This window comes from Gambusia affinis, linkage group LG06, assembly GCF_019740435.1.
Source record: "Gambusia affinis linkage group LG06, SWU_Gaff_1.0, whole genome shotgun sequence".
Lineage (NCBI taxonomy): Eukaryota > Metazoa > Chordata > Actinopteri > Cyprinodontiformes > Poeciliidae > Gambusia > Gambusia affinis.
Genome location: NC_057873.1, coordinates 19,090,557 through 19,103,756, shown reverse-complemented (window position 1 = coordinate 19,103,756; position 13,200 = coordinate 19,090,557). Strand labels below are relative to the sequence as shown.

Genomic DNA, 13,200 nt, shown 5'->3' with positions numbered 1-13,200 from the left:
CAATGCAACACTTACTGATAAAGTTTAGCTGCGGGAGCTCAAATTGGCAAGAGCTTAACTCAGAACTCGAGGCTTAAAAGTATCCAAAAACCCCCCAAAAAACACATCATCTATGTCCCATTGTTTAAATCAATCATTTACATTCATTTGCCAACAGATGCCAACCACTGCCTGAAAAATCTTTTTTTTGTTTTTTTGCATTGGATATGTAATCCCATTAGTTTTAGATTTTGACATATATTTCTTTATTAGTCACACAGGGAATGAAACTTTTACATTTATCTTACCTTTGTTCCATTGTATTTATATTTTCAGTCCCTTCACTGAGAGCAAAGTGAAACAAAAGCCTAATTCCCTGTGTGCACAAACTTTGCGAACAAAGCTGATTCTGATTCAAATCCTTCCAGATCAGCCCATGTTTGTCAGACTGAGCCAGCCCTGCCTTGATGTTTGTCCCTTACTTGTGTTTCCTGTTGTCCACAGCAGAGCTGCAGCTGTTATTTGGTATGCAGACTACCTACCACACCTCAGTCAAAACAGAAAAGAAGGTCTTTCTTATAAGTTTATACAAATCAGAAGAGGTTTTTAAAAAAACAAAAAAAATAAAACAAAACATGATTATGAAACTGGTTAATGTGACCAAAACAGATTCCTTCTTTGGAAAATATTGGTATGGATGGAAAGAGGATAACAAAGACCTTTTATGTTTTGTGCATGTTTATAGAACTGTTTGTTCAAACCAGACAGCAACATATTGTTGCAAGTGACTTCAGAGTAAACAAACATCCCCAAGTGGGTAAAAGCCTTACAGAAAAGCACCAGGCATGACATTTGATGTTAAACACATACAATTTACACTCACATAAATAATCCTATTTATTCAGAGACAGAAACACACCCTGTGAAATGGGCGTCTGCGCTATCTTAAAAAAAATAAAAAAATTGTTGGAATAATGAGGCCCCATTCAGACAGTTTCCTTCCTGTGTTTTCCTTCATGTGAAGCACAATGTTTCTATGTGCGTATATCTGCATAAACAGGATGTAATACACAGACCCCCTCCCCAAACAAAGGAATCACTTTTCAACAGTTCAGAAGACGAGATGAGGAACATTTTCAGCAGAGGGAGGAAGGGAGGTCACCCTCTGGCTGCTGGAAATGAGCTCCAGAGTTATGCTGATCACCAAAAAGTGTGTATGTATACGTGCATGCGTGGGTGTGAGTGTGTCTGAAGAGGGAGAGTTATAGCTGTGTTACCTCTCTGAAAGCTGCCTGATCTGGGGTATGCCCATGTATTTTTGGAAGTGTTCAAGCACATTAACCACTCCCTGCAGCAAGTTGGCCACCTCTCCATACTGCCGCTTTCTGGTCATGGCTCTAAAATGAAAATTTTTTGTTAATAAACATTTGCTTATATAGTCCATCGCTACATCTTTACTATTAATGTACCAAAAATACTGCAGTGAAAGATCTTTAAATTTAAGAAATAAGGATGTTCCAGGCACTTGTAGAAATAGTGTTTACAGCTTAGTACCACTTTTCTTGAAACAAGAGAAAACTCTGCAGGATATTCCTATTTTAAAATTAAATGACATATTCTATCACGTAACGGAATGTCTTCCCACTACTTTTGTTTCTATTAAATAATTAAACTATAAAACTGAGTATTTGTAATAGACTGCTGGATGCAAGAACTCGCATCCCACTAATAGCTGGCATTTCCAAATGCATACATGCAATCCATGGATAAGAGAGGACGTAGTTTGGGATAAATAAGATAGGGTGCACCCACTCTAAAGAGTCGACACCCCCCGCCAACATGTGCAGGTGGTTGAGGGTGGTTATGGAAGTAGTAAGGTGGCGCTTGGCATGATCCAACTGCTTGATGTCCCTCGTTATCTCCTTAACCTGCACAGTACAAGACAGAGAATCAAATTTTAAATAGAAAAGAAGGCCCAATAAGCAAATGGAAACCCCTCCAACACTTTTTCTAAATAACCATGGGAACCCCCTATAATTAATGAGTCACACTCCAACTAAGCACATGCACATAAAGGCTGTTGTTTTTTTTTTGTTTTTTTTTTTTTCAAAATAGCTTACTGCAAAAAAAAAAGAGTAAGAATAAATGAGTTCATTTTAAGGCTTTTTACCTGTATACGCAAGGCGAGCCAATGTTGAAATAGTGCAAAACAAAGCATTTTTGCTTCATTTTGAATGAAAAGGCATACTATGTAGAAAGATCTGCATGCCCATTCCACCTACAGCACCTCCAACGCCATTATTCCAGTACTTATCCAACCCACTGACCTTTCTATGAATCTTACTGACATGAAAGCACACACACACACACACACACACACACACACACACACACTCAGTGATGCTTGTAACAGCAACACAGATGGAAGGTGCATTACTTTAACTTATAAATAACATTATCAACACTGTTCTCCATTCTCAAAGAAATAAAAGCGGCATCTCACCATGTGCCACAGAAAAAAACATCCTGAGTGATTCATCTTTTTGTGCGTGTTTTGCTGTGCGTACCATTTGTTCCGACTTCTCTGCCTTGTCCTTAATGTCTTTGATTTTGCCAAAGAGTTGCTGGATGGCTATCTGGGCCTCTTCCAAAGCCTGCAGAACACAAACACAGCAACACTAAACACATTCAGAAGAGCCTCCATTGATTAGTTACCACACAACAATTATTATAGGCACTTGATGTCGCAAAGTCTTTGAAAATATATATTATTCCACCACAATCGAGTTTTATGCCTGAAGGCACATCAAACAGTATGGCATAACAACAATAAAAAACTTGGAAGGCCTTGAGGTCTAATGCTTGTGGCCACTTTAAAAGATTGATGGAAGTCCAACTCTTTTGAAGCAACGTGTTTTTTGTCCTGTACTTTATCTAAACGGAGTATATAAACTGTGAAGCAGTAAAGAGCAAATAAATTGCTGGATCTACAAAAAAAAAAAAAAAAAACAGGTTGCATGCTGAATTTGCTGACACGAGACATCTGTGTTTCCTCCTAGTTGTTTATCAAAGATGCAGATATTGTCAAACGGATTACGATGAGCATTAATGATAATCCGAAAAAAGTTGCAGAATTGGGAAATTGACAAATTCCTTGCACACTTTTTAGTAGTATAATCTGCCTGTTGTGTCTTTAATTTAAAGTATTGTCATTGACTGAAGCTCTGCTGGTTGAAAGTATCCAGATGTACAAACATTAAAAATAGTCAGCTTAGCATCTTCTAAAAACAATGGAAACATTAAATCCATTTCTGTTTCAAGTAGAAGCAATTAAATAAGGTTATACAGTTTTTGTTTTAATTATGGTGAAATTATCCAGGTCAATTTGTACACTGATTATATGCCTACATGCTGGCATTTTGTCCCATCTGGCTTCCATATAGGATAAATTGAATTGTATAATAACATCTGAACTCTTAATTTCTTTTGGGTTTTGATTCCCTGTTTGGGCCTGTTAACCTTTTGTAAAATATTACAGATTATGATTCAAATCAAAATAAACTGATGTTGAGATGGAAAACATTGTCTGCTGGAATCAGGTAACCACATCTCCTTACAGGAGCAGAACATAGAACTGGTTGATTGTATCAAAAATCGTTTTCATTGTGAAATTATAGTTTGTTTGTTTCTTTTTTTAAGATAATTTTACTAGTCTAATATCAACCTAGATCAAATACATTTTACTGATCATAATTGTATTAATGGACAAGAAATGCCAGGGTGGGAATCAAAATTGTTGGTAAACTGGAAAATTAAATTATATGCATCAAACAGAACTCACTCTCGATGTGTGTTACTGCTTGTAGAAATATGGGACACACTTAAAACTGTAAACTTTAAGAAGGATTGTTCATTGTGGACGTTTGAGACGAATCATCAGAAGAATTTGTTTCCTCTATTTAAATTAGTTGATGTCGAAAATTATGCTGCTAATGTCCTTACCAAGTTCCAAAATGAGAGCACCTTTCGATATACAATTTGCACACACAATTAACAAGCTGACTAGATATCAAACATTAATAGGTCTTAAGTTGACACAAAGAGCAAAAGGCTAAGCTGAGTATAAAGGCTGCCACTATAAAGGCTAAAGAGATCATTAGTGCTTTTTACACTTCAAATACCATTAAACAGCTACAGCTGTAAGATGTTCTCAAGTTTCTCCCATTATCTGATGCGACCAGCTGCTCTTTGATGGTCTGAAACAGAGACTCAGCACTGACATGTAATACCAAGGTAATAAGCTTAATTTGGCCCCGTTGCTGTGGCAGCACCACAGAGAATCTTCAGATTCTCTCGACATACACACACAGAAGAACAGGAAACAGCCAACACCAGCTGTCCGAGGAATTTACCTCTGACAAACAAATGGACAGAAAGCAGGCTTAAACAAATGTAAATATGTCGAGTGGTGACAGGAATTGATAAATTATCCTTTTTCGGGTGTCCACAGAGACTTGTGGTCAAAATCTGAATTTTCTGCTCTTAAGTCGTACAAAGCAAGGTTTGACCTCTCACACTAAGCTGAAAATCTGTATTCTGTTCAGGATGACTATCAAAATAATCAGTCTTTTAAGGCAGCACAGCAAGCCTGCTTGTAATTAGGCTTTTGGGAAAAGAGAAGCAAAATCTACCTCTGACTTAATACAATTTTCTTTCTTTTTACATTTCACGCCACACTTTGGCTGCTGCTGATGAGGGCTATTATTGTAAAAAAAATAAAGATAAATAAAAAAAACTCATTAAAGATTAAGTGATTGCTGTTTGATCTGAGTACTGGGAGTGTAGAAGTCCCACTCAATTTTTAAGAGGCTTCCTGGAGGAGCTCTTCAGCAAACAAATGGCATACAGAAGAGACCAAAAATGTCCAGTGGTGCAAACTCAGCTGAGTGAACCTGGCCTGCTTCCCAGCACACCTTTCCTCCATTCAGCCCTGAGGAAAGCTCAGAAGATCTCTGCCCAGTAGGCGCCTCCACGCCAGAGATGATATCTGTGTTCACACAGACCAGTGCATCCCTGACATGCAACAAGCTGCACGTGTTCCACGGCTCATACAGGAAGTATTGTAAAGTTTAGATAAGATGCAGAACGGCCTCTTTATAAAAAACAACATTTGAACATGTTTAAGATAAACCATGCTCGTCTTGCTGTCTCGTCTTGACCTCAGTGGAGTTGTCTCAGGGAGATGGCACATTAAAAGGTACTTCTGCAGTTTAAGCTAAACACAGCAGTAAATCAGATCAGCTAAACAGAACCATTTTAGCAGCTGGAACTTTGCTTGAGCAACGCCCTCCACCCTACATGTGTAAACATTATAATGGACAAGAGAATAACTCTGAAAATAACTGAGTTAAAACGGTCTATGCAGGCCAAGTCAGAATAAAAAAACACAACTGTGTGATTTTTCTTTGCTTTTTTTTTTCTTGTCCATCTGTTTTCCTGACAAAAGGAGTAAAAAAAAATTATTTTATTACAGTTTGATTTTGTGAAGGATGTTAGATAACGCAAGGCTACACTGGGAGAAACAATAAATTGAACAGATTTTACCCAACGGATCCACCATATCTAGCATTAATTTGTTTCTCAAAAGAAAAGAGAAATAGAAATTTATCAAATTTGCAGTGCTGAGCGATAAAACGATAAAAATAATAATAGTACCCTTGAAATTCAATAAGACAAACGAGACATGTGACTAAACGGATAGTATGTGGGCTCACCTTTACTCAAGCATTTTTACAAGATGTTAAGAAGATTGCAAACTGTAGTGTGAACTTGATTTGCATTGCTTTCAGGTTGGACTTTTAAACAGTTCTGGAAAACGGTTTTGTAAATCAATATACTGACAGATAGGAAGTGTTAATCCATTAAAGTTACCAAATACTTATGGGAATTCAGTATTTAGTACTCTGCTATTTAGAAACAAAATCTCATTAGTAATCGTTAATGCTTTATTACTTAGTTATTTCAATTCGCTTTGTAAACTGAAACTGATATTAAACTGCTCACTACAGAAAAAAAAATGTGATGTATGGTATTGTCATTGCAACTTTTCGTAATGACAAAGGTCATCAATTTCACCTAACAGTTTCAGTTCACTTAAAAAGAAATGTTCTTACATTGAATCTGTACTGATAATGAAGTATAAATTATGTGAAATCACTACAAAGTGCAGTAAAAGGTTTAACTGGAATACATTTTAAAAGAATTTCTTCAAAACAGAATCCTTGTTTTTTTTTTTATATTCGCAGGTTTTAATATTTAAAGCGTTTTGAACAGAGGGGTAAACACCCAAGCACTCAGAACAGCACCGCTTCATCTATTAAAAATATATTATGGATCCAGAGGGGTTGTAGTTGGTTTAATTTGTGGCTCACAACATAAATGGTTCAAAATTCTAAATTATTACTTTGACTGGAGGAAAAATATCTGTAAGAAAACCTCAATTATTTAAGGTGTCTAACAGTTTTACATTAAAATATAAGCTGTAGAAGAGTTTAAACTGATATGACTGAATTATGATGTTGAAAAATAAGTTTTAAAAAAAACTTGAAATGCTGATTTCTCTTCATATCCACAAAATTCTATTCTGATAAATTAACAAGTTCAATATCTTTACTGGTGCCTTATTGTTTATAGCCACACTAATGCAGAGGAAACCAAATGGGGTATAATGGAGCACAAAACTACCATCCTACCGGGAAACATCTCTGCTGTTAAAACAGGCCTCAAGTGATTCATTGTTGTTTAATTTTCCATTCCTAATGATTGCCTAACCATCCTGGGTTGAAACTTCAGTGCCTTATGCATATTATTATTTAACCCTCACATGGTTCAAAAATTGTACACTAAAATCAGTGGTGGGAAAACCGCTAATACACTAATTGCAAAGCGAATTTTTCATTTAGTGTGCTAACCTTTTAGCCAACCTCGCTTCCCCTAAATTCATTTTTTAATAAGTTCTTAATTGTTACGTTACTTGTTGTTTTGTAAACTTTCAGTTGAATTAAGTTTGACATCTGTGTTAAAACTTTGGTTAACTATAAAGAATTCTACAAGTTTTTATTCATGTTCTTGTTTTGAAGTGGGTAAAGACTATTTACACAGCTGTTCCGTTTCCTCTCCACATGTTTGTGTCCTCTTTTCCACAAATGACTTTATTTTAAACAAAAAAAAAACAAAGGGAAACAAAATAAAACACTGACAGTAACAAAAAAAGATAAACACAATTCAATATGTAAGGGCATTATAGAACATGTAAATTATAAAGACAGTTAAATTGGTGTTTGACTCCTGTGTCTCGCCATGAGAAATGCGTGTTTCTTGTTTTGTGTGTCAGCAAAATGCAATAAATGCAAGTAAAATCATCAGTTAATAACTTATATGACTTAGCAAGTAATGTTATTCTTAGCACCGTGATATAAATTTTTTTGTTGATCACTATTTATTTACAAATATTACAGTTTAAACAGTGGGGGAGCATTATGCCTTTGTAAAGAGCAATACAAATAAACACACTGTAATTAAGAGAAACAAATGTAAACATTACGTTACGCAGCAGGGATAACATAAATGCAAACTCCAACAGCAACTGAACTCTGATCACTGTGACATTTCCAAGCTTTTTCACTCAGTGAGCTTATTACTGTCTGCCTCCCTGAAGGCAAAAAAAAAACAAAAAAAAAAAAAAACCTAAAGGGAAAACACTCTCCAGATTTCATTCACTTTCTCTCGCCAACCACCTTGCTCCTTCCTTTCTTCTAATTAAATGTTACCATCTTAGATTTCAACCTTAATATTTTACTCAGCAAAGTAAGGGGGCTCAGTCAACAGCAGAAATGACTAAAATTGCTGATGCTGTTGGTTCTATGCTGCTGCTTTCTCCCCTGCGTGAATGAGCCTGTTTCCATCTGCTGAAAGAATTTTTTCCTCCTGGAAATGTTGAAATGGCTCTGTGGGGTTGGAAAAACAAACTAAAATTATTGTATGTGACTGGCTGATGTTATTGGTCTGGATGGAGAGTTTAGGGGGCTTCTGCTGCTAAACGGTAGCTGACTGTGAAAAGCGGGCCACCGTGCTGGGCTCCCCAAAGACAATGTACACCTAATATTAACCAGTCAAAACATGCGATAATAATGAGGCTGGTGTTAGTTTCCCTCTAAGCCTTGATTAAATCAGCTTGAGCTCCTCTTTAACACCCTGCCCTGGCATTCAGAGAGATAAACACAAACACGTGAAGAATGTGAAGAACGGGAAATAGATTCTCTACACATGAGAATCTATTTCCCAGACGATGTTTTCTGTGAAGAGGTAGACTGAGTTGTGGGAATTATGGATCTGAGTCATGTTGTCCTTTTCCATGGAAGCAATATGGGAGAGAAGAAAGTCACAAAGGAGTGGCTTCCCCCCCCCCTCTTACAGTTACATCACAGCCACCATTCTAACAGTAAGGAAACAATATTAGTTGAAACATACCAATTAATGCCTGGATCTGATATATGTTTATGTTATTAATCTCTAATCTTTGCCAAGAGTGTAAAATAAAATCCAAATGGTATTTTTTTCCCCATATAATTCTAAAGGAATTGCTGTACAGTCATAGATTCCTGATTTTATGTGTGCAACAATTTTCATGTGTGTTGCAGATGTTCTGTCCATGTAAATGATATCTACAGCCCAATGGGGTTTACCTGGTTAAATAAAGAAAATTAAATTATGGTTGAGACCAACAAACGTCAGAGTCTCAAGCAAAACTACATGGCAGAGCTGACAGAGCACAGCTAGAGTGTTTTCCCATCTCTACCAGCAAAAAATAAGTTATTGAACCTCTTATTTGTCATGAGGACACCAGTGTTCTCATGGGACCATTTTCTGACAATTCAGTGTTTATTGTGATGACAAACAAAAATAAAACATGAGCTATGGATCTTTTTTGTTTTCAATGTCATTGCAGGACCTGCAGTTCAGCTTACCTGTCTGCCGTCCTGTCCCACGTTGGTCTGACCTCTCACTACCGTCCTGATATCATCGTCAAGACGCCTGTTAAATGTAGAGCAAAAAATTAGGTAAATGACACTGAGCAATCAATCTGCAAGTATGAACTAGATATGCACTGGAGTATAAACTAGATTGGAGTTTGCCTGATCTACATTAAAACAATGAACTCTTTAAATTCAGTGAACACACCGTACATGAAAGCTAACGGGTAGCGCTGAGAATAATTCTTCTCAGAGCAGAAGTTGTTCCTGGGGAGAAATAACTCAGTTTCTCCCCCCAGTATCTGCGAGGTGGGTAAAAATAAAATCAGAAAAGCGTGTAAGAAGCTTCTAGAAAGGAAACATGGAGGCGTGTCAACTATGACAACAGTAGAAAACAAGAAGCTTTAAGTATTGCAGAATTAGACTTAAGAGTTCAATTTTGTTGCTTATGAAACATAACGGACGAGGAAATGTTGGTAGCCGTTTGAAAATATCACAGTCAAGGTAAAGGCCAACTTACTCTAAAGGAAATAGACACACCAGTTAGTGTAAGTAATGCCAACATTCCTAATTTGAGGATACAAAAGAAAGTTTAAAATATGAGTTGTGCAATCATTTTGTCAATGTTCTGAATAAACAGTGAAATCCTGTTCAATTGCAAGGCTGTGTCACACTTTCTATCTAATGCACACCAAGAGTGATGTCATTAAATATAAATATTTACTGTTCAATCACAGTAACGCTCCTTGTGGCTCCTGTGTTCTTATCCATAGGTGAATTCAAGAAGCAACAATTTAAGCAATAAGAAAGAATCAGAGATTATTTTCTTAAATATTACATGGGACTCCACTGTTCTGAAATGATTTTGTAGAAACATTCAAACAAAATTAAAAAGAAGGTTAGTGAGGTACAATACTTTCTTAAAAATGAGTAAATGATCGTTTTATCCGATACCTGAAGGACTTTACAGCATTTGAAGACTTTAATTGAGGCAGACAGAGAGAACTATGACTTTGGACCATTTTTGAGAAAATTGTTGCTTTATTGTACTATGAACATTTTATGGTCAAGAAAGTACCATTTTACACAGAAAGTAGATTAAAAAATATTGCTATCTATAGTACTTAAAGAGTTAACATAAAACTTACCTTATCTTCAGTCGAATTTTATTTACAACATCATCGATATTCGCCAAAGACTAATGGGGATAAACAAAGACAGGATGTCATAAAAACATGAAATAATCACCCACTCACTGTAAGAGCATCATGTTTCACTTCATTATTTATTATTGGTACAAAAGTTTTTCTTCAGTATTTCCACAATCAATTTTCAATGATTACTTCATCTTGAAAAAATTGCTTTCTTTGATTAATCTCTTACAATAATATTAAAATGAACAAATTACTTTGTATTACATTTTAGAAATTATTGTAGCCTACACTTAATATCTAAGTGAACAGTTAATATGAACACACACTAAATGTATATTTAAACAACATAAGATGACTAAGATGAAAGGTGAATTCAACAATTTGGAAAAGCAATCATTTTAACACTTTTTCAGATATATGTAAATGTATATTTTTCACTTATATAGAACTGCACACACATCAACTTAGTTGCTGTAGTGCCATCAATTAACATACCTTATTTAAAAGTAAATACAAATAAAGTAATAATAATAAAAAAAGAAATACAGGATTACACTGACCCCTGATGGAGGCGGAATATAAATGCGTATTAATTATGTTATAAAAAAACTTATCTAATAATTCTTCAAATATGGCAAAAAAAAAAATTTGCTATATTGCTTAATTAACAATAAAAAGGCTGATTGATAAATTTGTGTTATACCAAGATGACAAAGTAAAAAACTTTGATCATTTATTCGATTCCCTTATGAGTACTTGTTAGTTCGGAGGACAGATTCAGTCCAAGTGGGTATAGATAATTTGTGCTTTATGAATCACTATAATTCCACATGTATGTTAACTTTACATTAGCAGAGGTACTCTATTTATTTAGTTCCTAATATCTGTGCAACAGTGGGATTACTATAGTTTTAAGGACATATTTGCCACATCTGACAAAGTCCTTTTCTAAAGTTTAATCAAGCTCCTCCAAACATTATTCAATCTGTGTCAATAACATATAAACAAAAACATTATAAAAATGCTAAAGAAACAGACTGTTTTGTCTATTTTAAACTAAGTTAATAAACATTACATGTGTATTACTTGACTTACAAATACAATTTGTGTGACCTGATAAACCAATTCATGCTTCAGTCTTATTCTACATGTAACACTTGTATATGAGACCTCTAAACTTTTACTGCGCTCACATTTTTTGATTTCATTTCTATATTTCGAGCCATATAAAATAATTTTTAAAAAAATATATATTTTATCACATATAAATTTCAAGATGTTTGTTATTTGTCAAAACAATGACTTAAGCAATTATTTCTTAAGGATTATTAGTCCTGTGCCATTTCGTTTCAGTGTCGACTTGGAACAAAATGACAGTACCTGCTCGGTGGGGAAGAGTGTGTTGATGTACTCCACAGCATTGAAGTCTGCTCTGTCCAGAGGGTCCTGGCTGGGGAAAACCTTCCAAAGACAAACGGTATTTAGTTAACTAACTAAACTAAAAGTCTACATGAGGACACTGCATTTCATTTTCAGACAGAAATTCTAACCAGTTAATTTTACCCAGCTATATTGCGGTATAATTTTATTTTTGGCAGCAAAACCCTATACAGTAAACCCGAAGGGTGCGTTAGCCTGCTAACAGATGAATCTACATTATATCAACACCGGGAATAATGTGTTTTCTGTTAAATTAACGGGACCAAATGGCTACCTGTTCAATGGCTAGTTGCACCTCCGGAGTTAGATGCAAAATTGCCTCTAAATCTTCGGTAAATTCAAATTCTTCTTCCTCCATCATTGTCAAAACAAAACTAAGCTATCCGGCTTAGCACTTCCTGGGTTGCGTGATGACGAAGCACCTTGCCACGGTGACGTAAGTGTGGCGTTTCAAGACTGTCGAAAAACAGAACGGTAATGCCATTATTCAATAAACGGATTATTTAATAATTTTTTAGATTTGTCCTTAGTTATAATAAACTGGAAACAAACACGGAGATAATTTATTAAATGTTGAATAATCTAATTATGCTGCTAAAACATAAATATATTACTATTTCATGGTTGTATGCTGAGCTTATAACAGCCTTTTATCTGTCAGCCTTACTCATTAAAATCAGTCAGCTGCAGTATCACTCTAGTAGATATAATTAATGTGAAGTTGATTTGCTGTGCAGATTAACTAAGATGACAAGAAGATCATTTAGCAATGACAAAATGATTAAACAAAGGGGAAAATATTTATTCAAACATAAAGGTAAATTTAAGTTAGGAATTAATGTGTTAATGTATTCAAATACAATTAAATATCTGTGCATAAACTTCTTTATTAAATGCATTTATTGAACATTTTCATTCTTCTTTTTGATGGAACTTAACACTGTTAAGTGTGTTGTTGTCAGGATTATTGATTGTCAAGTTACAACTGATACAGATTACAATTACAAACTGAACATTAGAATGCATTTTTATAATCGAGTTATAGTAATTATAATAGAAAATATTATTCGTTTTCCAAAATTAAAACATCCAGATATTAGCTGAATTGTTTTTGGAACTTCAAGAACTTCCCCCGTATTGTCAGAAACAACTCAACTGTCAGCAAATTCAGATTATCCAAGTTGCATTATTTACAGGCTGGTCAGTAATTCTTGTAAAAAAATCATTTTACTTAAGGTAATTAAACTAATGTTTGCAAAATGTTTCTTTATAATGAGCATATTACAACAATGTTTATTGAGATAAAAAGGAACATTTGTTGATTTTTTAGAGTAGCTAGATGCAATTCTGTTACAAAATGATGATGTGCAAAAAGATTAAAAATTAAGCTTATTTGATCATTTATTAATGTTAGTAGACAGATTATATTACTTTCACAGTAATATTTAAAACATATTTAGTTACTACTGGTGACACATGTTTGTGATTATTTTTTAATGAGCATAAAACCAGACTCAAAACTTTCTCAACACTGAATACATGTTGAAATATAATCAAGAAATAATAAATTCTCTTTGAACATCCTAAAAATAGCC

The 13,200-nt window shown here is 34.8% G+C and overlaps 1 protein-coding gene across 2 annotated transcripts in view; it reads right to left on the bottom strand.

The window, feature by feature from the left end:
• Window positions 1-12,039, bottom strand: part of vps53 (VPS53 subunit of GARP complex) — a 38,595-nt gene extending 26,556 nt beyond the window's left edge. The window contains exons 1-7 of one of the 2 annotated variants that reach the window (XM_044119688.1): window positions 11,880-12,039; window positions 11,546-11,626; window positions 10,160-10,209; window positions 9,006-9,072; window positions 2,547-2,633; window positions 1,792-1,907; window positions 1,257-1,376 (exon numbers count right to left, since the gene is read on the bottom strand). In XM_044119688.1, coding sequence (XP_043975623.1) covers window positions 1,257-1,376; window positions 1,792-1,907; window positions 2,547-2,633; window positions 9,006-9,072; window positions 10,160-10,209; window positions 11,546-11,626; window positions 11,880-11,966 — 608 coding nt within the window. In that variant the 5' untranslated portion in view covers window positions 11,967-12,039. Of the gene's footprint in view, window positions 1-287; window positions 626-1,256; window positions 1,377-1,791; window positions 1,908-2,546; window positions 2,634-9,005; window positions 9,073-10,159; window positions 10,210-11,545; window positions 11,627-11,879 lie in introns of those variants that run through there. The other variant, XM_044119689.1, reaches the window with a different exon arrangement.
• Window positions 12,040-13,200: the final 1,161 nt, after the last annotated feature.